Raw genomic sequence first — 26,269 nt, 5'->3', positions numbered from 1 at the left:
ACCTGCTTGTCCACCTACATTATTCTAGGCCATCTCATCCCATTTGCTGGAAGAGGATTTGCCACTGTTCTTTGATCACTAAGGATAACACTAAAACTAAACTCACAAATGGAAAATTTCATCTCATATACAAAACACACACATCTGTACATAAAAGACACCTATCTATACCCATCTGTGTATGGATTTGGTGGCATATTTTCCATGTAGCTATGTATGGATAGATATAGATACAGATATAGATAGAAATATGGATATAGATAAGAACGAGCATATCTTGTCCTGAAACAAAATCCATCTTGCCTTTTTTTTTTTCTCCCTTCCAGTGATTACAAATTGTCATAATCTGTTAAAGGAGGCCTTGTCATGCAGCTAGCTTCCTAACAGGAGCGGACCTTCAAGAGGCTGGCGTTTGAGCAGGTGTTCTCTTGAACAGCTCTCATGTCCAGTGGCTTTTAGGAATGCACCCTACTGTGCCACGTGTTATTAAAACTGAATACAGAAAAGGAAGAGCCAACAGTTTCATTCAGATTTCAGCCAAAATAAACGAAAAGTGATGCTTTGTGATCTGGGTTAGAGAGAGTGTGGGATAGGAAGCAAGAGATATCCAAGGAAAATACACGCAGTTTTGACCCTAACTATACTTCTTCTCCAACCGCTCCTCGCGGCCGACCTCCAAGTCCCGACTTAATGCACACACAGCGGAGAGGGCTGAAATGATAGGAAATTATTTATTCAAATGACACAAGTATGGCTATAGAACAACCTTTGCTGGAGAGAATATGTTGATATTGTATTTAATATTTTTTGTATCGTGCAGTATCCTTGGCAAATTTTATATTCTTATCAGCTTTATTAGCTTTGTGATGAAGCTTTATAAAATACTTTATTTGATAAAGTGAGAAAGATAGCCCCTTAGACCAAATCAGCATGCTTTCTCTCTCCCAGGAAAGCTTGTATAATCTGAAGGAGAGACTCAGTCTAGATTAGACAGAGAAGCTAGCACCATGTGGAAAACTGAAAGCAAGGTCAGAGTGGGAGTGATGTTGAACAGGATACAGCAGGAAAGTTGACTAGCTCTAAAAGGTGACATTTTAAACAATTTTAGGTTAAAATCTTAACAACGTAATGGGCAAATTTCAGTTATTTGGGAAAAATGCTTTCAAGAGTAATGAAGATATATATTCATCCAGTGTATATTCTACCCATAATATTTATTCAATATATACATTCTTGTTTCTACCAGCTGCAAACGATGACTTCATATTTTAGTGTATTCCCTTCTAGCAGTTTTAACGTGCTTCTGACAGGCAGCGGGTGACGTTGAGGAGAATGAGCATTCTTGTTTTTATTTTAATGAGACATCCTCCAGTTTTCACCATGAAATCTTCTGCTTTCTTAAACTGAGTACAAACCGTAATTTAAACTTTTCTAGGTGACTCAGGATAGTCATTTTAAAGATTAGTTTTTAGAATCTACCCCTAAGCAGTGATTTCTCAGAGATTGCGGGTCTGTGTCTTTAAATCACACAGCCTTACACTGTGGGTTTTTGGTTTGTTTGTTTTTTGCCTTTCCTGTCTCATGCCATCTTCTGCTGCTGCCAGAGTCAGAACTGTCTTGTTGCTGGGAACTTCCTGACATGGGGTATTTCCTCTACATCGGGTTGCTCACCTCACCCGGGGGGCCTTCATTTATCTTTACCTGCAGACCGCAGGGTTGGCCGCTGCTTTTGGCAGAAAGCATTTTGAAGTCTTGAGGAGGCGGGGATAAGGAAAGGGTTTTATTCCTGCCTTACCCACACTGAATGCCATGCCCAACAGTGTCCACATGCCGCTCACTCTGCTCCCAGTCCTCCGCCACATGTGGGGTTCCCTTTGGTCCAAATGATCTCGGATCTGTGGCTTGACTCTGCAGATGAACAAAAGCTCCTAAAGGGACACCTTTTGCAGCAAGGAGGGCATGTTTGTTTTGACGATTTTACGCCTTTCCTGGGGTGGAGATTGTAGGCAAGGTGATAGTCACAATTTTCTTATGCCCTCATCAGGAGAAAAAGAATAAACTTCCCCCCTTCTCATTCTCTCTCTCTCTCTCTCTCCTTTAGATAAATATATATAGAAAGAAGTCAATTTAGGTAAAGTTATAGATGATAGATCAGGAAAGAAAGGAAAGAAAGAAAGAAAGAGAAAGAAAGAAAGAAAGATTAGATAGATTAGATCAGGAAAGGAGAGAGTCAGCATACCGTTTCTAGAAATTGCAAAGAGACTTTTGGGAAACCTTGCTAAAGAAAAATACACAACAACAAGTCTAGAAATTCTGTTTGCTTTTCTTGAGAAAGAAAAATGATCATAGGAGCTATTGGGTGGTCTCGGGCCCTCTATAGAAAAATTTGCTAAGCATCCTTCATAAAACATATACAGCTTCATATATGGTAGCCATTGTTTTAATTATTACTTATCTCTCAGCATTAAAATAATTAAAGATCAATAGTTGGAACTTGGAGTGTTTATTTTTCCCCTTTTGGGAGTGGAGAAATGCATGTCTCTTTTTAGTTTAAAATGAGTAAAACTTCGTTTGCCTTCCTATGGACGACCACCAAATTTTATTGCAGATGTGCTTTGAATATTTGGCAAATTTACTTATTATTTTTCCTCTGGATGCATAGGTGGGGCTTCTGGGAATTCAGATGTTGTGGACACATGATTCAGAAGAGGCTTTACATAATGCAAAAGATGACAGGAAAATCATGCAGGTGACCAATCAGAAATTTTTGGATATTCTGAATATTCTCATCAGTCAGACAACACATGACCTAAGCAAGTTTGACAGAGTGAAGTTTGAAACTCTGATAACCATCCATGTGCACCAGAGAGATATTTTTGATGACTTGGTAAAGTATCTTTGTTTTTTAAAGTGATTCAGTGTACTAATTAATAGTTCAGTGCTCCTAATAATGAACAATTAGTATTATATACATTCCCTAACTTGTGTGAACTTTCCATCTACTTGGTCCTTTTCCACAACTGTCTTTCTATATACCATGTCTACAAATACGTATATTTGTGGTTTAAACAACCTTATGTGTATACTCACATTTGGCATTGTGAAAGTCTGGAACCAACTGATGTGAGGTGAACTAACTACTCGCTCTGTTACACCAAATAACCAGGGGCATGATACAATTTAGGTAGGATTGGTCATGAATCATTTGCTCCATTAAGAAAGAAGTCTTGATCAAAGAGAATCAAGCTTCAGAAAAGTTTCATGGATATTTGTCTGATTAACAGTGTCCAACAGGGCATCATGGGCTTGATGTGGACAAGGTTCTGTAGGGTAAGAGTAGGTGGGGTGGTATTTGAATTCCCTTCAGAAACAGGACTCTAACCAGCGGCCTTGAGCAAGACGGAGAGAAGTTCTCCGGAAGCAGTGGTTATCATTGTAGGGTAGGGGCCTATGTGCCACCATTTGATATACCGCCATTTGACTATCTTTGTCTTTAACTACTGTTGCTTTATTTGATTTGATTTGATTCATCTTAAAGGTATCTCTTTTCTTCACCAGAGACGTGTAATTCATGCAACTTGGGGTTCTTTTTTACAGAATATGATCACAGACTACTTGTTTCAAGCTTGTGTCAAAAGTTCTGATCAGATAGGTAATATTTATGGAAGGCTGAGAAGGACATGCAGTCCGTTTATTCCCCTGGAATCTAGATCCTCGCTTCTCAAAACTATTACATACCAACCAGTTGCATTAGCATCTCCTGTGAGCTGGTTAGAAAAGCAGAATCTCCAGTCCCCTCCCCCACCCCACCCTCTACTTAATCAGAATCTGCATTTCAAAATTCCCAGGTGATTGATATGCATGTTAAAGTTGAGCAAACACTGCTCTAGGGTTTGTCTGGATCTTCCAGTCAAGCTAATCATCAGAGAGCTGCATACTCAGACCATATTTCTTTGGCCTTCTACAGATTTGCTTTCACCAAACTGCAGTTACTGTCACACTTTGACTTTGTTTATTTGAAGTCCACCTCAAGAACTCCTATGGAATCCATTACTGTATCTGCTAAAGGCGTGCCATTTAGGGTGTTGTCTGTACATCCCTCGCGGACTCTTAAAGCTGAAATCCCACAGAAGAAATTTCTTTTAAATTTAAGTGCTGAGCAAAGTTTTACTTTACATGCAGAATGGAGTTTTAAAAAGAAAAAAACCCATACACAGTTAAAGCCACGAAACTGTTTTCTTTTTGTCTTAACTACTGTTGAACTCATGGTCCCTCTGCATCCCAAGTAAAATGAGATCTCATGGCCAGCATGTTTGCATTTTATTTTTCCGTGTGTGATGCTTAGAACAGCCTGGTCTATGGTAAGAACTCAACAAATAGTAGCTATTCTTTCTTCTTCATCTTCTGTTGCCTCCTCACCATCTTCATGGATTACTGAGACTAGCTAGTTAGTTGATGGCCTCTCCATGGCTGCAGGTCCTGTGTTGGGGAACAGAGTCCCCAGGGATGGCACTGGATCATGTCACCTGACAGTTGCACTTTAAGGTGATGAATCCAAACTGTGATTTCTGCTGGAAGCCAGAATTCTTAGCTGCAGGGGGAAAGCAAGGTCATCACAAACAATGAAACAATGGCAAAAAGCAAGACTGTTAAATAGGGTGGAGACTTGATTAGTTGGAGATCAGGTACATTGCAGGGTTGCCAAAGGTCAAGCCGAATGACCTGGAAGAGGGACCGAGTTTAAGAGCAGTGAAGGGGATCATTTGCCTCTTTGCCGTGTTGATTCTCCTGAGTGGGCAGGACCAAGTTTTCTCCAAGGTTGTCCATGGAAAATCATGAGGCACCTGAGAACGTGGTTGTGGCAGGATGTTATTCCTAAATGTGCTTCCCTGGTTTCTATCACTTGCATGTATGGCTGTGGGGAGCCCAGTACCTCGTGCCCATAGGGGTAGACTGATGATCCGGCAGGTTGGTTGGTTTGGCCACAGTGCTGGTGGAGGAAGGCACTTGTGCATATATGACTGTGTATCTTCCTGCTTAATCCCCTCAGTGGCTTCCCTTTGCCATGAGAACACTGCCCAACCCTGTTTCCATGTCCCATGAAGCCTCAACTCTTTCTCTTTCTCAAGACTCCTGGATGCCTCAGCTGTGCTGAACTTCTTTGAGTTCCTTGAACATGCAACCAGGTCTCCTGGGTCTTTGCCTAAAACATTGTGCCCTCTTTTTTAAAATTTGCTTTCATTTTATTTCCCTTGGTAATTCCTACTATTTTTCCAGGTTTTAGTTTGAATATTTCTTTCTCCAAGTATCCCTCTCAGCCTTCCCTAGACTACGTTAGGTCCTCTTGCTACACATTTCCATGAACCCTGAATTTCTTTTCATATTTTATTCCAATTATTTGTTTATCTGTTTATCTGTTTGTCTTTTGTCTTTTTTTGATCAGCTTCAGAAGACAAGAACCATTGTCTGTCTTTGTTCACCGAGCACAGTGTCGGGCTTAAGAAGGGACTCTATAGATATATGTTAAATAAATGAACCAGTTCGTGAATGAGTGAATAAAAACTGCCTATATGCTTGTGTTTTGTGCTATTGCAATTCAGTATTTAATCTCTTTGTATTTCATGTTTTTAAGGTAAAAATGCATATCAAATCAGTTACTGATTTTGAATGGCTAAAACAGAGTAGATTTTATTTTAAGGAAGACTTGGATCAAACTGTAGTGTCTATTACAGATGTGGATTTTATTTACCAAAATGAATTTCTGGGATGCACTGATCGTCTTGTTATCACTCCATTAACAGATAGGTAGGAACTGAGTTTTTGTTATTCCATTAAAAAAATTCTTTTTAATGTTTATTTATTTTGAGAGAGAGAGAGAGAGAGAGAGAGAGAGAGAGAAAGAGAAAGAGAGAACATGAAGAGGGGAGGGGCACAGAGAGAGAGGGAGAGACAGAATCCCAAGCAGGCTCCACGCTGTCAGTGCAGAGCCCAATGTGGGGCTCGAACTCATGAACTGTGAGATCATGACCAAGAGTCTGATGCTTAACTGACTGAGCCACCCAGGCGCGCCTTGTTATTCCATTTTGTAATTAAATGATGTACTTAAAATTGTTTTAAAATTGCATCTGAGAGGTGCCTGGGTGGCTTAATCTGTTGAGCATCTGACTCTTGCTTTGGGCTCAGCTCATGATCTTATATTGAGCCCCACATTGGACTCTGCACTGAGTGTGGAGCCTGCTTAAGATTCTCTCTCTCTCTCTCTCTCTCTCTCTCTCTCTTCCTTTTCCCTTCTCTCTGACTCGTGTGCTCTCTCTAAAACAAAACAAAACAAAACAAAACAAAACAAAACAAAACAAAACGTTGCATTTGAAATATTAACAAAAGCATATTGCTGTCAGGTTAGGTCCATGCTAGCTCATCAAAGTCAGTCTACCAATGAAATAACCATAGCTGTTACTTAAACATACATGTACATTAAGTTTTTGTGAAGTAAAAAAGATACAAGAATGAAAGCAAGTTAGAATGCTGACTAAGAGAGTAATGTAGTAATGAATGACAGCAAGCTGGAAGAACCTCTCTGGCATCATAAAAGAAGTCATTAGAATTGTAAAGAAGGAAGGGACCTTGGAGATGATGTAATTTGGCCTCCTGGTTTTCCAAGTGTGGAGATAGATGCCTAAAGTGAAGGTCCTTGGCCAGGTACAAATAATCAGCCAATGGCCGATCTCCTCACAGTTCTTTCTTTCCAATGTGTGACACCAGACAAAACTGGGCCTTATTCATCTCTGCATATCCTCCAACACCCAGTTCAATACGCTGTGCATAGAACATGCTCAATAACGGGTCGCCTGGGGGGCTCAGTTGGTTAAGCATCCGACTTCGGCTCAGGTCATGATCTCACAGCTCCTGAGTTCAAGCCTGCCGTCAGGCTCTGTGCTGACAGCTAGGAGCCTGGAACCTGCTTCGGATTCTGTGTCTCCCTGTCTCTGGCCCTCCTCTGCTTGTGGGCCCACACACACTCTTTCTCTCTCTCTCAAGAATAAATAAACATTAAAAAATTAAAAAAAAAGAAGATGCTCAATCAGTATTTGTAGAATTGACTTGGGTCATAGAACAGTTAATTCTGCGGTTACTTTAAATAGGGCTGCATGATAGTGACACAGATTACATCTTTACTGTCCTCTTGATTCATCCAACCCCCTTCTATATGCCCAGTGCCCTTGTAGCATAAACTTGTCAATGTGTTTCCTCTTCCACCAAGCTCCACTCAGTTTTACTTAGATCTGGAACAAATATAACTGAAGCTGCATCATAGGTACAAGTAGATTCATTATATTATTCTTTACACTTACCTAAAAGAGTGAAACATTTCGTAGTAAGATGATTTATTTGCCACGGTGTGCTGGAGTTGGCTTGTACCAGCTTGTGAGAGTCAACTGTGTGCATCTCTTCCTAAGTTTGTGGGATCACATTGGTAGCTTGTCATTGGCCCTGGTGGAAGTATTCGTACCACAGAAATCAGCAAACATGAGAATCAGATTGATTTATTTTTTTCCTGGAGTTGTTCAATATCCGCCAGTATAGCACTGCTTATTTGGTCCTCTGCCTCACGATTTATCCTGACCACAGTAGAAGGAAGGCCTAAAAGTTTTTTGTTTTTTTTTTAAGTTTATTTATTTATTTTGAGAGATAGAGAGAGAGCACACGAGTGTGGAAGGGGCAGAGAAAGGGAGAGAGAGAGAGAATCCCAAGCAGGCTTTGCATCGTCAGTACAGAGCCTGATGCAGGGCTCAAACTCAGGCCCCGTGAGATCATGACCTGAGCTGAAGTTGGAAGCTTAATGAACTGGGCCATCCAGGTACCCCAGGCCTGAAGATTTTAAGTCAGGGTTGAGGAGTTTAAAAAGTTTGTCTCAGGGGTGCCTGGGTAGCTCAGTCAGTTGAGTGGCCGACTCTTGATTTTGGCTCAGGTCATGATCTCACAGTTCATGGGATCACCAGCCCCACATTGGGCTGGGCTCTGCACTGACAACATGGAGCCCACTTGGGATTCTCTCTCTCCCTCCCTTTCTCCCTTTCTGCCCCTCCCCCACTCATGCATGCACACATTCTCTTTCTGTCTCTCAAAATAAATAAAATAAAATAATAAAAAAGGAAAGTTTGTCCCAAGAAATGTTTAAAAAAATTTTTTTAACATTTATTTATTTTTGAGAGACAGAGAGCACAAGTTAGGGAGGGGCAGAGAGAGAAGGAGACACAGAATCCCAAGCAGGCTCCAGGCTCTGAACTGTTAGCACAGAGCCCCACGAACCGTGAGATCGTGTCGTGAGCTGAAGTCAGATGCTTAACTGACTGAGCTACCCAGGCGCCCCTGTCCTAAAAAATGTTTGTAATCACTGCACTACTTTTAATGGATATCAAGTACTCCAGCCTTGTTTGGTTGACTCTTTTAAGTGGGGGGCTCAAATTCTAAAATAAATAGGCCCATTCCAGTCACATTCGACTTCGACTTGTGCCTACTGTGTTATCGCGTACTCATGGTGCTTTATCTGATTCACGTCTGCAGGTGCTATATCACTTTAGCCCAGGCTTTGGGAATGAACATGGGAGGAGCTCCGGCAGGACCCGCGGGCACTGGCAAAACAGAAACCACGAAAGACATGGGAAGGTGTTTGGGAAAATATGTGGTTGTGTTTAACTGCTCAGATCAAATGGATTTCAGAGGGCTCGGAAGGATTTTTAAAGGTAAGTGTCAAACACAGTTAAATTACTTTTGGTGAATGTATTTTCATTGCACTTTAACATTATTTTCTGATAAAACCTAAAGTGATATTATCCCATGTAACCGAAATTAGTATAGGTTGATGCATAAAATACTGCCATTCTTTTTTCTGGGTCAAGAATGGCTGGATATCATCAGTTTCATACGGTTCAATACTGTTGCTGGCACTCTAGTCCATGAGTTGAATGTGTATTAGACTGTGAAAATGAAATCAATTTGTTATTGCCTGAAACAATGGTGGAGGGGATAAGATCAAGATAGCAAACCCATGACACATGTGGTTCCCCCTTCCTGCATTAGATCCTGCTGAAATGAAAGATCTCATTTAGAGCATAACTCAGAGCCGAGATTGATAAATAGACCAGTGGAATATAATAGAGAATGCAGAAATGGGCCAAGGACACTTGACGTATGGCAAAGCGGTATTGTAAATCAGTGATGAAGGGATAGACTTTACAATGAATCATCCTGGGGCAAGAGATGATTAGTATTTAACAAAGGAAATCGGATCCCTACATGTATAAAAACTGGATGCCTACACCATATATAAAAATCAGTTCTGGGAATTAAGCACCTGAACGTGGTCAGCAAAACCATATGGTTTTCAGAAGGTAATAAATGAAAATATCTTTGTTCTCAGAGAAAGGGATTTTTAATACAAAAATCACAAGCCATAAAGGAAAGATTGATACATTGCTTACTCTAAATTAAAAGCTTCTGGGGACACCTGGGTGGCTTAGTCCATTGAGCATCCGACTTTGGCTCAGGGCATGATCTCACAGGTTTGTGAGTTCAAGCCCTACATTGGGCTCTGTGCTGACAGAGCAGAGCCTGCTTTGGATCCTCTGTCCCCCTCTCTGTCTTCCTCTCCCACACTCACGCTCTCTCAAAAATAAATAAAACATGCTATTTCTAGGTCATAGGGTCATTCTATTTTTAATTTTTTGAGGAACCTCCAGAAATAAACAAACATAAATAAAACATTAAAAAATAGTGGATTAGATCTATGTGTATTTGCTTAGATAAATCTCAGAAAAATAATACTGACCAAATAAATCAAGTTTCAGGAAGATATATACAGTATTTTATAGACCTATACATGTAGATAGATACACATAAATCTTGAATACACAAAATATATAGTGTCCATGAATATATGCAAGTGAGCAGTAGTTTATTTTTTAAGGGTTTTTTAAAATGTTTATTTTTGAGAGAGAGAGAGAGAGTGAGTGTGGGAGGGGCAGAGAGAGAAGGAGACACAGATTCTGAAGCAGGCTCCAGGCTCTGAGCTGTCAGCACAGAGCCTGACGCCGGGCTCGAACCCACGAACCATGAGATCATGACCTGAGCCTAAGTCGGACGCTTAACCAATTGAACCACCCAGGCGCCCACGAGCAGTAGTTTAAAGCACACCTGGAACCACTGGCATCAAATTCAGGACAGAGGTTCCCTCTGGAGAAGGAGGGAGTGTGAATCCAAAGAACCATACATGGATGTGAACTGTGGTTCTAATATTTTATTCTTTAGAATGAAATCTGAAGCAAATTGTTAAGATTTGATAGGTAGGTGCTTGGGTATACATTATATTATTCTTTATAGTTGCCTGTTAAACATTTTTGAGCCCTGAAAATCATGTCCTGATCAAAGAGAAGTGTTCTCCTGTGGATCACTCTCAGCTTGAAGGTTGGGGATGGTTGAGAGCAGCCAACAGAGCACAAGGTAAATCCTAGAGTGCCACAAAATGATAGGAGATGACAGAGAAAAAAGAAAAGGAAGTGGCTGGCTCCGGTGTTTCCTTTGCATAAACGATGTTGCACAGCTCTCTGAAGCGGGAGTCCTGTCACAGATAAACCTCGGATGGGGGCTTGTGTCAGAGAGGCAAACTGCCCACCCAGGACAGGCTGCGAGCCCCAGACCCGGAGGGGAAGCTCTCCTGCCTCTCCAGTTCCTTCCTCCAAATCACCGGCAGAGGTCCTACAAACAGAGATTGGCATCTGAGATAAGGAAACAGAGATACAAAGATACAGAGATAACAATACAAAGGTAACAAAGTCTCATAAAATATCTGAAGAAATGAGGTAGGCGCCCCAAACAGCTGAGAGACCGCTAAAGTGATTAATAGAGGAAACAGAAGAAAAGAGTAAATAAAATCATTAGCTTCAGAGGGATTCAATAATTTATAACATACAACTGATGGAAGAAAGACAGGCTGCTATGAACAAAGTAACAGTTGGAATAACATGAAATTGAAAACGTGAATAAATTAAAAACCTCTTTTGAGTTAAACTGTCTAGCCAAGAGAATAAATACATTGAATACAAGAGAAAGAAATGGGAGGTTTGACAGAAAAGCCTAAGGGTAATAGGGATACATATAAAAGTTCCAACATCTGTATAATGGAAATGCCCAAAGGAGAGAGAAGAAAAACTGGGGCGGGGGGCGGGGGGACAGTAATAAGAGAAAGAAGAACATTTTATGCAGCTGAAGATAATGAAGGTTTTCATCCTTAAGAGATTAGATAGGAGTAATGTTCATAACATGGAAGTGTTTCTTTGTATTGAGTTTTGAAGGGAATAAATAAAAATCCCTTTGACGGTTTTCTATCTCACCCTGCATCCCCTTGTATCTGTCATTGCAACAAGAAAGAAACAGAATAATCTGATGCAGACAGGGTATGCCTTATTTTGTCTGTTTCCCCAAACGTGGCTCCTTCAGCCTCCTTCCCCACTGAATCCGGTTTTATCATCTTCCAGCATTCCTGGGTGTGATGACGTGTCTATTCTTTCATTTTGGCAGTGCCCTATTTTCATGATGCTGTACAAATAATTAAACCCCTTTATATCACTGGAATTAAATATGTCTTTATAAACAGCCAGATATGAAACTTTATATAAATTGTATTTCTATATAGAATTGTTTGAGAGCACTTTAGAGAAATGATTGCTACCAAGAAGGTGTATAACAAAAGAAACCTTTTGAAATTAATCCTTTTTCATACCAGGTCTTGCACAATCGGGTTCTTGGGGCTGTTTTGATGAGTTTAACAGAATAGAATTGCCTGTATTATCAGTGGCAGCCCAACAGATTTATATTGTTCTGACAGCAAGAAAAGAGAGAAAAAAACAGTTCATTTTCTCTGATGGTGATTGTGTTGATTTGAATCCAGAATTTGGAATTTTCCTAACAATGGTAAGAATGTGGTCTTTAAATGCAGTTCTATTGGTTTAATTGCTATAGACTTAAATGAAATAAAGCATATATTAATTAGTAAATCAATGACTATTCAGAGGTCATGAGCTATTCCCTCTTGTCATATGATTTTTTGAGTAGTAAAAATAACCTTGAGAGAAGATGAAATAGCAAAATGTTAATGATAATACTAGCTACTGTTTAGTGAGCACTTATTATGTGTAAGGTGCTGGGCTAAATGTTTTCTGCAGTATATCAGACAGGCTAGCCACAGTAACAATCCCCAAATCTCAGTGGCTCAAAACCTCAAAGATTTATTTCTCTCTCATGTCGCATGTCTATTGTAGGTTGATGAACACACCTAACTTCAAAAGAACAGGCAAATGTAGTCCTGTACCCCATTTGTATGGTGGATGTTGTAACTGAGTTATCTCAGGCTCAGAGAGATTTAAAAACCTGTTCAAGTCACGTAGCCAGTTAGAGAAAGAGGTTATTGTCTGTCTAATGTCAAAATCTAACTACTTAACCTTTGCACTTGGGTTTTTCTCTGACACATAATAAAGGATGATGGAAATGATTTAAAATAGCCAAAGTAATTCACCAAAAACCTGTAACAATTGTAACAAATTCATTTACCATGTGATTGAGGATAATGTGTTGTGATACATTTAGTAAAGAAAGAAAACCAAAAGCATGAATAAGTAGAAAAGTCTGTGAATTGTAAAAGCGATGTTAATGTTGAACCAGTTTTATTTAATGTTTTTGTATGTTTTCTATATAGTTAAATCTTTATGTTGCAAGATAACACAACGCAATCTGAATTTTAAATGTCTCAGTGGACAAAGATTATAGAAAGTAAAATTAGGAAATTTTCTGATAAGCTTTATTATAAGCAAACATAAGCAAAACACTCGGGGGTAAATAATAATAATCCAGAAGTGATTAGTTATTATAACTCAGGAAATGGGATGAAAAGTTTTATTGTATGATACTGTGGTGGAGAATACTTTAAAAGAAGAGTAACATTTCCCTTGGATTAAGAATAATATTGGAAATATCAATTAGGTATTACATTAGACTGTAAATAACTGAGACATGAAAAATAGTAGCTTAACACATAAAGATTTATTCTCTTAAGATCCTTCTATGTTTCTACACCATCATGATTTTTATCTTCAAGTCACCTTTATAACCCAAGATGCTACAGAAGCACCTCTGTTTTGCTGTAGCCAATTGATTGAATCAACTCCCTTCAAACAAGCATCGTATTATGTGCCCTTTTGCATCTTCCAGTGTCAAATTTAATCACACCAGCTGCAAGGCAGGCTAGGAAATGTAGTGTTTTATCTGGGTGGTGATGCACCCAGTTTGCAACTGGGGTTCTGTGACTGAGAAAAGAGAAAAGAAGAAATATTGAGAGGCAGCTAGTAACTTCTGTATTCCCAGGACTGAGGAAGGTATCTGGCCAATGGACAGTGCCCACGAAATGCTTAGGGACTGAAGGCTTCTTAATGTACTTTCCTAGAATAACTAACCCCTCTTTGCCTGACTAGTCTTTGAATCCCTAACCTCTCCCCTGGAACTGTTGGGTCTGATATACTCAACCTGTTGCTATTCGTGAGGCCCTAGCTTCCTTTCCTCTTCTACGTTCGTCCTTTTCAATATTTTCCCCATCATTCCCATTTTATTTCCCCTCACTCCAATGGAGGTTTTTTTTTTTTTTTTTTTTTTTTTTTTTTTTAAATCAGCCAGAGAACTCTATAATTCTGACCATGGAGAATAATGGAAAAGATAAAATAAGAATTACCTAAGTAAACTGATCCATATGAAATCCTGAATTTTTTTCCTTTTTCAATAACCCATGTTAGACCATAATTATCCTAGTATTTATGTATCTTTCTTTTCTATTTTCTTAACCAATAGATACACAGAAGCTTAATTTTTGCTACATGAAGTGTGTGTGTGTGTGTGTGTGTGTGTATGAGTTTGTTAGTATAATGGAAATGGAAATTATGCATGAGGGGGTAATGTGACCTTAAAAAATATGGATAGTCCAATACATATTTTTGAGAAAGGAGGGACGTTTTATGAATCTAATGTTTTTCAATACCACCTTAGAATATGAACTAGGAATTTGAATGTGTTTGTATTCATGAAATGAACATTACATCAATAATTTAAAATAATTTTAACTTTTAGAACCCTGGGTATGCTGGGCGCCAGGAACTACCAGAAAACTTAAAAATTCAGTTTAGAACTGTTGCTATGATGGTTCCAGATAGACAGGTAGGCACTGGGATTTGGAAGCATAATATGATTTATGTTCTTGTTTTTCTCTAAATTGTTGAAAAATCTCATGACCTTAATTTTCAGATCATTATGCGAGTTAAACTTGCAAGCTGTGGTTTTCTTGAAAACATCGTCTTGGCTCAAAAGTTTTACGTTCTTTACAAACTCTGCGAAGAGCAACTTACCAAACAGGTAACTTTGTAAATCAATCTTTTTCCTAGCTGTAGAACGTGATTTTTTTTACTTGGCAGTTTTACCCTGATAGATGTTAATCAGTGAGTTAAAAAAAATCTCAACTCTTTTCTAAGACATATTTATAATTATGTATGTATGTGTTTTAAAATTTTTTAGTTTGAAATGATTATGGAGTCTCAGTAAAGTTGCAAAGAAAGGTAGAGGGGGTCTTGTGAACCCTGCTTCCGCATGGTTGACATTTTGTAACAACAGTACAATTATAAATGACAAAACCGGAAAACAGATGGGGGTACAATCCACAGAGTTTAAGAGTTTGCCAGTTATGTATGCACATATGTAGTGTAGTGTAGTGTAGTGTGTGTGTGTGTGTGTGTGTGTGTGTGTGTAGTACTATGCAGATTCATGTAACCTCCACCTTGATCAGCGAACAGGACTGTTCTGTCTCTGCTACCCCTTATAGCCACACCCTCCACCCTTCTGAATCCCTAACCACTCGCAGCCCCTATTTTCCCTCCATCTCTATAACTTTGTTATTCCAAGAATGTTATAGACATGGAATTACAGAGTGTGTAACCAACAGGGTAAATTTAAATCTGTTTACTGTGAGGCATCTGGGTGGCTCAGCCAGTTAAGTGTCTGGCTTCTGCTCAGGTCAGGATCTCATGGTTTGAGAGTTCGAGCCCCGTGTCAGTCTCTGCACTGATAGTGCAGAGCCTGCTTGGGATTCTCTCTCTCTCTCTCTCTCTCTCTCTGCTCCTACCCCACTTGTGCGCACGCACTCTGTCTCTCAAAAATAAATACATAAACTTAAAACTAATCTGCAGTCAAAGGAAAGGTGAAAGACTTGAGCTCATAGAACTTTGAAGCTGAGCCCCTCCACACAGCAGTGTGTACAGATCAGCATATCCACCTATGTGTATATAGTGGGTCTGCATTTAGGATTGGTCAATTAAACAATCTTTTCTCCCCCCATCTTAGGTTCATTACGACTTTGGGTTGAGAAATATCCTGTCTGTCTTGAGGACACTTGGATCTCAAAAAAGAGCCAGACCAGAAGACAGTGAACTAAGCACTGTCATGAGAGGACTGAGAGATATGAACCTTTCCAAACTGGTATCCTTCCCTTCCCTGAACTCGCTTCTCCTTCAAGATTCTCACCTGTTCTTTCCCCCACTTAGCCGAAATGCAGGGGTTTGGCTCAGCTGGAGCTGAGCATTAGTAACGACAGGGACAGTGGGTATGTGAAGCTAGCCCTGTGCTTCCAGAAGACAAAAAGTCTGTGACCTTGTATACCCAACATGGGCTCTTACCACTTGTGAACCATAAAACCATTGGTGGGTTCTGGCCCCCAAATTTCAGTCCAGACTTCTTTTTTGTTTTTTTTATAATTGTGTCTTTAAAAAAATATTTTTATTTATTTTTGAGAGAGAGAGAGAATATGAGCAGGAGAGAGGTGGGGGGGGCGGCGGGGATAGAGGATGTGAAGCCGGCTCTGTGCTGACAGCAGAGAGCTTGATGCGGGGCTCAAACTCACGAACTGTGAGATCATGGCCTGAGCTGAAGTTGGACGCTCAACCAGCTGAGCCACCCAGGAGCCCCTTAGTCCAGTCTTCTACTATTATTTAGAATGTAACACAAATTCTAAACATGAAAGTCCAGGTTTCTTGGATTCACAGAGAACTATGAGAACTTTTGCTTTCTCAGAACACGTCTGAACTTACTTCAGCTATGTCTCTCCCCCGCCATCAACACCATTTCTGTTTTCCAAAAGTGGACTGAAAGTTTGCCATGAAGATGATAATAATTATCTTGCTGCTTTCACGCTTGTCACAATTATAGCCAGGTTCTTTGAAGTAGCTGACGGACAGGCGTGCGTGGGATTTTTTCAAGGGCTTTTATGTGTTACATATTGTGTCAATGCCCTGGGAATACAATGTTGAGGAAGAAGTGGTTCTTAGGAAGCTCAGTTCTAGTTATACAAACTAACAACTAACATCTGTGTAGTTCTTTAGTATTACAAAGCTTTTTCAGGGGTATTGTGTTGTTTGAGTCTCACAGCAACACTGTGGGATATGAATGGCTCGAGTGCTTATTGCCATCTTACTTATGAGGGAACCAAGTTCGAAGGACTCAGCCACAATTATGGTCAGTTGAGAAGCTGGAACAAAAATCCACAAAACTTTCTGATGTCAAATCCTCTGTCCCTTCTAGTACACCTTAGCGCCTCCCTTGGTAATAGTGTATTCTTGAAACAGCTACAAGAGAATTCCAATAGGTGTCGGCAGAGTCCCAGAGGATAAGGAGAAATCAGAAGGGGGCAGCAGCTGGGAATGGGGTGAGGGAGACGTTAAAGACGTAGCAAATGAGGATTAGGGTCAGTTGACTGAAACCTACGGCTTATTAAGGATGGCAGAACAGTGCTCTGATGGAGTGTTCCAGCCAATGTTGGATGAGCCGGGCAGTTTAAATGAAATTTTAATTTTATAACTAAATATAATTTTAATATTTCTATTTTCATGGGGTTGGGACTACTAATTGCATATTTTTAAGGTTAATGCATACACCTGTTTGTGACATGCAGCACATTCATGATAACATAGTGAGATCAAACCTTGAAGCCGCAGATTGTAGAGGATGCTGAATGCCAAAGAGCTTTGGGTACGATGCTATAGGTAACGTAGATTCAGTGGTGGTGTTCAGGACTTGGGTCTACAGGACCCAAGTCTGGTTAGGAGAGTAATACATGATTTTCTGGGCATGCAGTGATAGTAGGTGCCATGAGCTTCGTAACTGGTCAGTAATTATTTATTGACTGAAGAAGTAAAATTATTCTCTGCCATCTTAGGTTGATGAAGACGAACCCCTGTTCCTCAGCTTAATCAATGACCTGTTTCCAGGACTGCAGCTGGACAGTAGTACGTACGCGGAGCTGCAAGCTGCAGTGGCCAACCAGGTTCAGATAGAAGGTTTGATTAACCACCCGCCCTGGAATCTCAAACTTGTGCAGGTAAAGAAATTTTAATCTGTTATGCTAAGTGTGTGTTGTTAAAGATCACCATTTGAAGAGAAGAGCTCAGGATATTAGTCTTAATGTAAATGCTGAAACTAAATTAATTTTTTAATGGTTATTTTTGAGAGAGAGAGAGACAGAGTGTGAGTGGGGGAAGGGGGAGAGAGAGAGAGAGAGCCAGAGAGAGAGAGACAGAACCCGAAGCAGGTTCGAGGCTCCGAGCTGTCAGCACAGAGCCTAACGCAGGGCTCAGACTCACAAACTGTGAGATCATGACCTGAGCCGAAGTTGGACGCTTAAACCACTGAGCCACCCGGGCGCCCCTGAAACTAAATTAAAGCACATCATTGCAAGAAGAGTCCTCAGGAGGATGTGTTGGCCCCAGAGAGATAGTATGGCATTACCCTGCCTGGCAGGAAACAAGCTGTAATTTGCTACCTAGAGCTGGTATTAGGGCAGGTGGTAACTAGAATCTCAACAACAGTTAGGAGAGGGTGACAGGTTATATAAAAAGCCGGGGAGATGGAATGATCTCACAAGCTTCTTGTGTCAGTCTGGCAATATCACTCATAGCTGGGTACCTTCATGGGCATGGAACCCGAGGAATCTGGGAGTGTTACTTTGCTTCTGTTTTGTGTGTGGTCAAGTTCACGCCTACCCTAAAATCTAAATCCTTTGCCTGTGTCTCTTGGTATCTTTTTGCTCATTACATTTCATCCTTGTCAACCACCCACCAGTTAATCAGCAGAGGCAAGAAGGATTGGCAGAGATGCAGGAAGAAATCTCTATGGGCCTGATGTTTCAGGGGTATTTTCTAGGGCATTTGGAAATGAAGGAGCTGAGATTATGGAAAATGTTAAAAACTGCATGCGGAAAATAACAATTCTTATTTTAACTTGCCAGATAATAAGAAGTCCAAGTATATGAGACACATTCAAAGTTTACAGGGAAATATATGAGGAAAAGTTTAAGCATTTTTCATCATCCATGTATTGAAAACCATTAAACACTTCTTTTAATTTCTGGGAAACTTTCCCAAATCTGTATGATATACATACTGAGTATACTGAGTACTAAAATCATAGTCATTTCAATGGGTAGGGGACTAGAATATTGTGTTGTTACTCAGTGTGAACAGTGTTACTCTTGAATATAATGTTATGGGTAGTGTCTCTATTGCTTTTAAACTATGGGTTACTGTAGTAATACATTTCTACCTATAATGTTAGAATAATTTAAATTCTTCCTCCTATAAGGTGTAAGTTTTTTTTTTGTTTGTTTTTTGTTTTTTTTGAGAGAGAGAGAGAGGAGAAGAGGGGCAGAGGGGAGAGAGAGAGGTTCTTAAGCAGGGTGGAACTTGATCCCATGACCCTGGGATCATGACCTGAGCCAAAATCAAGTGTCTAATGCTCAACTGACTGAGCCACCCAGCCACCCAGATGCTAGCTTTTAACTTCTTATTTTTATTAAGAAAACAATAGAGAGGATGTTGTAACAGATACCATCTAGTTCTTAGCACATCTCCTTGAATCTTTTTTACCGTAACTATGTGCCCCTTCCTGGGCTATTCTAATAGCCCATATTCACTATTCTTTTCCAGAGGATTGGAGCCACTTTGTTAGCAGGCACAAATAGCAGTTAGTTAAGGACTGATGGGTGATGGAGTAGGAAATTCAAGTTCCCCTGCTTCCAGGTCGAATAAATGCAGGTGTAACTTACATTCCAGAGTACCCCCCAGGAACAGTGTTCAGGCTTCCCTGTACAGGATTTTGTCCTCAATAACACGTTCCCTGACTTCCCTTTCCTGTCTCGCGTCTCCCACTCCCTTATCAGTTTCTCCTGGGAGCACTTCTTGAATAAATCACTCATCTCAAGCTGGTCTTCCCTGTGATGGTTTGTGTTGCTGCTTTCCACCACCAGGGGGCGACATCATCACATTGAATACAGAGAAAGCGTGTGCGTGGAAAAACTTCTGCATCAGAAAGCCAAAATCACAAGGAATAGTAGTTTGAGAAGCAAAAACTAGATCCTGAGTTCATTATTTCCAAAACGTAATGCAAGTACCACATTGTCATAATTTTCTCACTTAACGTTATTTTATAATGTGGTGCTAACTGGCTAGCCACGTCTAGTAAAAAAAAAAAATACAAACCACTTTTTTTCTCATCCTTTAAATAGTGAACAGGTTACTGTTAATAGCTTATTGAAAGCTTTTTAAATTTCAGCACGCTGCTATGAGTGTCAGCAAGAGACTCATTAGTTCCATTTTTCAATTGCTTGCTTCATTGTGCAGTTATATGAGACGTCTCTGGTCCGTCATGGTTTGATGACTCTGGGGCCCAGTGGTTCTGGGAAGACGACTGTCATAACAATCCTGATGAAGGCATTGACTGAGTGCGGAAGACCTCACAGAGAGATGCGAATGAATCCCAAAGCGATTACCGCGCCTCAGATGTTTGGCAGACTGGACACCGCTACTAATGACTGGACAGATGGGATTTTTTCTACTCTGTGGAGAAAAACATTAAAAGCTAAAAAAGGTACACCTCAACTCTCCTTTGTGAAGCTTCCCCCTCCCCCCCGTCAGTTTATTAATAATACAACGTTTAATTTTTTTACAGGTGAAAAATGATTTTCCCTTTTAATTATTTGCAGGTGAAAACATTTTCCTCATTTTAGATGGCCCCGTGGATGCCATTTGGATCGAGAACCTAAATTCTGTGTTGGATGACAATAAAACTCTCACGTTAGCTAATGGAGATCGCATCCCCATGGCTCCGAGTTGCAAGCTTTTGTTTGAAGTCCACAATATTGAGAATGCTTCCCCTGCCACAGTTTCCAGGATGGGCATGGTCTATATCAGCAGCTCTGCACTCAGCTGGAGGCCGATATTGCAGGTGGGGACAGGAGACCCACGCCAGTGTGTGCTCAGCGGCTACCTGGGGTTCACATCCTTGGGAAACTGAGGTTCTGTCTCTTTGCTGCAGGCGTGGTTGAAGAAGCGCACCGCGCAGGAAGCTTCTGTATTCCAGACTCTGTATGATAAAATATTTGAAGATATATATACATTCATGAAACTGAACCTCAATCCAAAAATGCAGCTCCTGGAGTGCAACTATATCATGCAGGTAAGACTGTGGACATTCTCTATGTAGACTGGAGTCGTTTCCCCCTCCCTCCCCCCCCCCCCCCCGCCCACTTGCAGTTTAGAGGCATCTGAAATAGAAAATTCCTGCAGTCCATAGAAATATTTTTATTTTTGTGGCTGTGAAGGCTTGGAGAAGTTGGATTCCTATTAAAGATTTCATTAATGTTGTTACTGCCATCTGTTTTATTGTTTTCTCTTCCCAAGGGTGGGTGTTGTCAGGGGAAGAGGAATGAACTGTCTTCCCCACCATCAAGCTTAGTAACCTTCCCGGAAAGTCCATCCAATCATGACAGTAGACTAACTAAATAAGTAAAGCAGACTGTTCTACCGAAAAGTGCAAAAAGGGAGCTGGTAACAAGCAAGAAGATTCGAATGGCAGTCTCATCTCAGCATTGCATATTTACAGAATACCAGACTGGGAAAACCTTTAAGCAATTTTCCTAGTAGTCTCTAGCTTTGTGTGTATGTCTTTTCCGCCTCCCTCCGCCCCCTCAGCTTTTCTTAACAGTCTTCGGAGAAAACAGAACGAATCATAGATTTTGAAGGGCTCTCCTGCTTCTAGGCTATAGGTGACCTTTCAGTATCCAATCTGGTGCTTTGATTTTCTCTTAGTTTCATAATGGATACCGGTCAGTGAGGATGGGTAGGTTAGAAGTAATGCATGAGACCCAAATCAATTAATTATTTAGTAATTACTTTAAAATGCATAACAGAAGTGAACATCTTATCTTGAATTAATTTTGTTTTGAAAGACTGAGGATGTCTTGCTGTAGATACATTTCTTTCTGATGCTGGATTGGGGGGGGGGTGGTGCACTTTTCTTTAAATGAGCAGGTAGCAAATATTTAAGCAAATATTTGCACAACTGTCTGTCTCAACACTGACACCTGCTGTTGTATTGCAAAGGCAGCCAGACACAATGCCTACATGAATGAGTGTGACTGTGTTTCAGTAAAACTTTATTTGCCAAGCAGGTGGCTGGCCCCTGGGGCCACAGTCTGCTGAGCCCTGCAAAAAGTTAAAGAGAAATGCAGTCTCTGATGTAGGAAATTTGGAGCCTGCTTCAGATTCTGTGTCTCCCTCTCTCTCTGCCCCTCCCCTACTCATGCTCTGTCTCTCCCTGTCTCTCTCAAAAATGAATAAACGTAAAATAAATTAAAAAGAGAGAGAGAGAGAGACTTAAAATACAAATCGACAGTAAAATGATAAGTTAGGAGAGAGATAAAGGAAATTAAGGCGTTCAAAGGTCATTGGATATACAAGATAGGAATAAAGGGTTTATCTTTATCTTTCATTACCCGTGTATGCAGGATATACTGTCTAGGTAAGCATTAGAACACAGAAATTGAGTGCAGTGTATAGGTAGTAAACAAACAAAAGGAAAAAGTCAATCTTCTCAGGAAATAGGAAGAAAGCTACGACACATGTGTGCTCGGCAAACGGTAAGGAAATGGAGGTGTGAGAGATCCGAGAAAATGAAGAAAGTATGAAACAGTCATGTCACAGAGAAGGAGCCTGAATGGAAGCTGAGGTCCATGATGATGATTTAAGTTTATTTATCTATTTTTGAGAGACAGAAAGAGAGAGCAGGGGAGGGGCAAGGAGAGAGGAAGAGAGAGAGAGAGAATCCCAAGCAGGCTGTGCACTGTTAGCACAGAGCCCGACGCCTGGCTCAATCCCACAAACCAGGAGATCATGACCTGAGCTGAAATCAAGAGTTTTAGTCAGTCAGTTTAACTGACTGAGCCACCCGGGCAGCCCCATGGTCATGATTTTAAAATGAAGCCAGAATTGTGTGGTTTTCTCCAGCCAAGCTTAGCTGCATAGGTGCAGGTGGGTGGAGAGCAGGCCGAGTTTCAACAAGGCTTTAATGGGGTTATGGCTTTCACAGGTGAGTAGAGGGTGTATGCGACAGTGATTATAGTGATGGGTCCTGGAATTCCAGCTAGGAAAGAAAGGAAGTGAGGAAATGAGAGGAAATGAGGGATAGTTTAATGATGGCAGGAACTATGGATCGTGGTAGCTCTCTCTCGAATCTGGGAAGTGGAGGGAATAAGCTAGAAAGGGTGGATATGGTAATCAGAGAATAAAATGTTTGAAACTGAGATAATGAAGGGGTCACAGTTCTCAATAACAACAAAGTATAAGTATGACTGCATGAATGGCTAAAAACCGTTTATTCACTTTTGAGAGACAGAGAGAGTGTGAGTGAGGGAGGGGCAGAGAGAGAGAGAGAGAGAGAGAGAGAGAGAGAGAGACAGAGAATCCAAAGCAGGCTCCAGGCTCTGAGCTGTCAGCACAGGGCCCGACACGGGGCTCAAACCCACAAACCGTGAGATCATAACCTGAGCTGAAGTTGGATGCTTAACCGACTGACCCACCCAGGTGCCCCTGAAATAAATATTTTTAAATGATAATAAATTTGAAAGAAGGAGGAAAGAAGGGAAGAAAAAAACCCTATCTCCAGATATTGCTTGATCACTGTCCAACAGTAGACAGCATTTAGAGAAAGGTCATCCTGGTTTAAAAAGTCTGTGTGGGGGGCTCCTGGGTGTCTCAGTCAGTTGAACGACCGACTTTGGCTCAGGTCATGATCTCACGGTTTGTGAGTTTGAGCCCCACATCGGGCTCTGTGCTGACAGCTCAGAGCCTGGAGCTGGCTTCTGATTCTGTGTCTCACTCTCTCTCTGCCCCTCCTCCACTCATGCTCTGTCTCTCTCTGTCTCAGAAATAAGTAAACATAAAAAAAAAAATTAAAAGAAAAAAAAAAAAGTCTGCGTGGACTAGCAGAAAAGATGCCACAATGGAAATCAGAGGGTGTAGTTTCTGTCCCCAGCTCATGCGACTAACCTCACTGAGCTTCAGTTTCCTCATCTGAAAAGTAAAGGGCCTAAAATAGATGTTTACTTTCTTCTTCTTCTTCTTCTTCTTCTTCTTCTTCTTCTTCTTCTTCTTCTTCTTTTCCTTTTAGACTAGATGTTTTCTAAGGTAGTTTCTAGATCTAAAGTTTAGTTACTCCAAAACGTTAATTTTTTTTTATTTCAAAAATTTGAACACCAAAATTTATTTTATTATATTTCAAATATTTTCAGTCTCTCACTCTACTGGAAGGTTTAATTCCCTCCAAAGAAGAAGGTGGTATTTCATGTGTCGAACATCTTCATAAATTATTTGTGTTTGGCCTAATGTGGAGTTTAGGAGCCCTTTTGGAATTGGAAAGCAGAGAAAAGCTTGAGGCCTTTTTACGAAGTCATGGAAGCAAGTTAGACTTGCCAGAAATACCTAAAGGCACAAATCAGACCATGTATGAGTTTTATGTTACTGATTACGGTAAGTACAGTGACTTACACTTGAAATGAGATGATCTCTTTTTCAATGAGAAAAATATAAACTTTCATAAACTCTTCTATAGGGGAATATTAAGCCGATTATAAATAACTTGATTGCTAATACCATTTTTAAAAAGCATAGATGCAAATAGTGGAACTTTGCATATCGACCATGCTGGAAACTGGTAAGAGACTCTTGGCTTCTCCTCTTTTTGGAGTGGCCTAAGTGAAATCTTGTATAAATAAGTTGGCAATACCTCTCGCATCATGTACATCCTGGTGCTTGAAGAGAAAGGCAGCAGTGTAGAGAACATAGATGACCCGCATGATGAAGTAACAGATCAATCCCACAACTTCCCTGTTGGAAATGTCGGAATAATGAGAGAATGAACCAAGCATATGGGGTCCTTCTTACATGCAGCAGGCTGGGCACAGTCTAGTGCTGTCACCTCAGCCCCCAGCCTCCTGTGTGTGGCAGGGCCCAGCTTCCCTGTCTCTAAGAGAAATGCCCTTGAGTTTGGCGCCCTTCATCCGGAGCGTAGCTCCCAACTCTTCTAAACTCTAGAGAAGATAAAACATGCTTCCTAAAAACTGTATTGACCTCTGATTCTTCCCAAAACCCCAAAGCAGCAAAAGCATTTTTTAAAAGTTTATACATTTATTATTTCCGAGAGAGAGAAAGAGAGAGCACAAGCAGGGTGGGGGGCAGAGACAGAGGGAGACACTGGATCCAAAGCAGGCTCCAGACTCTGAGCTGTCAGCACAGAGCCCGACAGGGGGCTCAGACCCACAGACCATGAGATGGTGACCTGAGGTGAAGTCAGACGCTTAACTGACTGAGCCACCCAGGAGCCTGCATTTGTTGTTTCTGTTTTGATGCATAAACTCAGAACAGGACCCTGGATGGCAACAAAAGCATTTTGAAAGCAAGAAAGCAGAAAGGTAAGTGGCACTTGATTTGGCACACGGGGCAAGGTAAGTCCTAAACTGGCAGGGGGAAGAGTTGAGAGGCAATGTAACGTATGCCGCAGAACCTTCCCATGGCTCGGGAAACGGAAACTGGGGTGAGGGCAGAGGTAAAAACCAGAGTGCTGCTTGTAAGTCTGTTTAAGAAACAGAACCTCCAGGTCCTCTTTCCAAAATCACACTGGTAGATAATCGCACTCACCTCACACTGGCCAAACACGGAAGAATTGGTGTTTAGAGAGTGTGAAACACAGAATTGCCTAGAGTTGGAGGATACTGGACACATTTGAGAGTGGAAGAATCATACTGAAAATAGGGATTAAGTGAAAGTTGGTGTTTTATTTATTTTATTTTTTTTTTAAATTTTTTTAACGTTTATTTATTTTTGAGACAGAGAGAGACAGAGCATGAACGGAGGAGGGTCAGAAAGAGGGAGACACAGAATCTGAAACAGGCTCCGGGCTCTGAGCCATCAGCACAGAGCCTGACGCGGGGCTTGAACTCACAGACCGCGAGATCATGACCTGAGCCGAAGTCGGACGCTTAACCGATTGAGCCACCCAGGCGCCCCTAAAGTTGGTGTTTTAAAGGCCTTTATAAAGAGACTGAGATGAAGTGAACTTTTTTTCAGCTGGGCATTTTTAATCAGAATGATTAAATTAATTCTATGTGTGATTAGATGCTATTAAAGATTTGGGTTCATAAAAGGGAGCTCTAACTCCAAATGCAAACTAACAATGAAATGCATCCTTAAATCTACTTATGAATTCTGTTACAATCCAGAAACAATCAAAAGATGGGGGTTTTTAAATTTTTTTTTAACGTTTTATTTTATATTTTGAGATACAGAGAGAAACACGAGTCCCAGCAGGGGAGGGGCAGAGAGAGAGGGAGAGAGAGTGGGAGACACAGAATCCAAAGCAGGCTCCAGGCTCTGAGCTGTCAGCACAGAGCACGATGCAGGGCTCGAACCCACAAATGTGAGATCATGACCTGAGCCAAAGTTGGATGTTCAGCCGACTGAGCCACCCAGCTGTCCCAAAAGATGAAACCATCTTTTTAAGAGATCAATAAAATTGATACATCTCTTACCAGAGATATCAGAGGAAATAGAGAAGAGATAAATTACTGCTGTTCAGAATCAAAGAGGGAACATCCCTACAGGCTGTATAGACATTAAAAAATAAGGGAATAATAGAAACAATGTTTTGAAGGTATGTTTGATGATGAAACACACATGTTTAGATAAAAAAGACAAATTCCTTAAAAGGTACAAACTACTAAACCTCATCAAGAAGAAATAGGCATCCTACATATCCCCAGACTCACCAAAAATGTAGAGTTAAAAACCTTTCTACAAAG

At 40.7% G+C, this 26,269-nt stretch overlaps 1 protein-coding gene across 5 annotated transcripts in view; it reads left to right on the top strand.

The window, feature by feature from the left end:
- Window positions 1-26,269, top strand: part of DNAH8 (dynein axonemal heavy chain 8) — a 331,845-nt gene that overhangs the window by 145,727 nt on the left and 159,849 nt on the right. For 4 of the 5 annotated variants that reach the window (XM_053905062.1, XM_053905060.1, XM_053905063.1 and 1 more), the window contains 12 exons: window positions 2,663-2,887; window positions 5,633-5,805; window positions 8,566-8,744; window positions 11,783-11,970; window positions 14,170-14,256; window positions 14,344-14,451; window positions 15,433-15,567; window positions 17,300-17,461; window positions 19,758-20,004; window positions 20,120-20,361; window positions 20,452-20,592; window positions 23,705-23,942. In XM_053905062.1, the coding sequence (XP_053761037.1) occupies window positions 2,663-2,887; window positions 5,633-5,805; window positions 8,566-8,744; window positions 11,783-11,970; window positions 14,170-14,256; window positions 14,344-14,451; window positions 15,433-15,567; window positions 17,300-17,461; window positions 19,758-20,004; window positions 20,120-20,361; window positions 20,452-20,592; window positions 23,705-23,942 (2,125 nt within the window). The remainder of the gene's footprint in view (window positions 1-2,662; window positions 2,888-5,632; window positions 5,806-8,565; window positions 8,745-11,782; window positions 11,971-14,169; window positions 14,257-14,343; window positions 14,452-15,432; window positions 15,568-17,299; window positions 17,462-19,757; window positions 20,005-20,119; window positions 20,362-20,451; window positions 20,593-23,704; window positions 23,943-26,269) is intronic. The other variant, XM_053905061.1, reaches the window with a different exon arrangement.

This window comes from Panthera pardus, unplaced genomic scaffold (assembly GCF_024362965.1).
Source record: "Panthera pardus isolate Hobbes unplaced genomic scaffold, ASM2436296v1 HiC_scaffold_17, whole genome shotgun sequence".
Taxonomy (NCBI): domain Eukaryota; kingdom Metazoa; phylum Chordata; class Mammalia; order Carnivora; family Felidae; genus Panthera; species Panthera pardus.
This window is presented reverse-complemented; position numbering and strand designations above follow the sequence as displayed.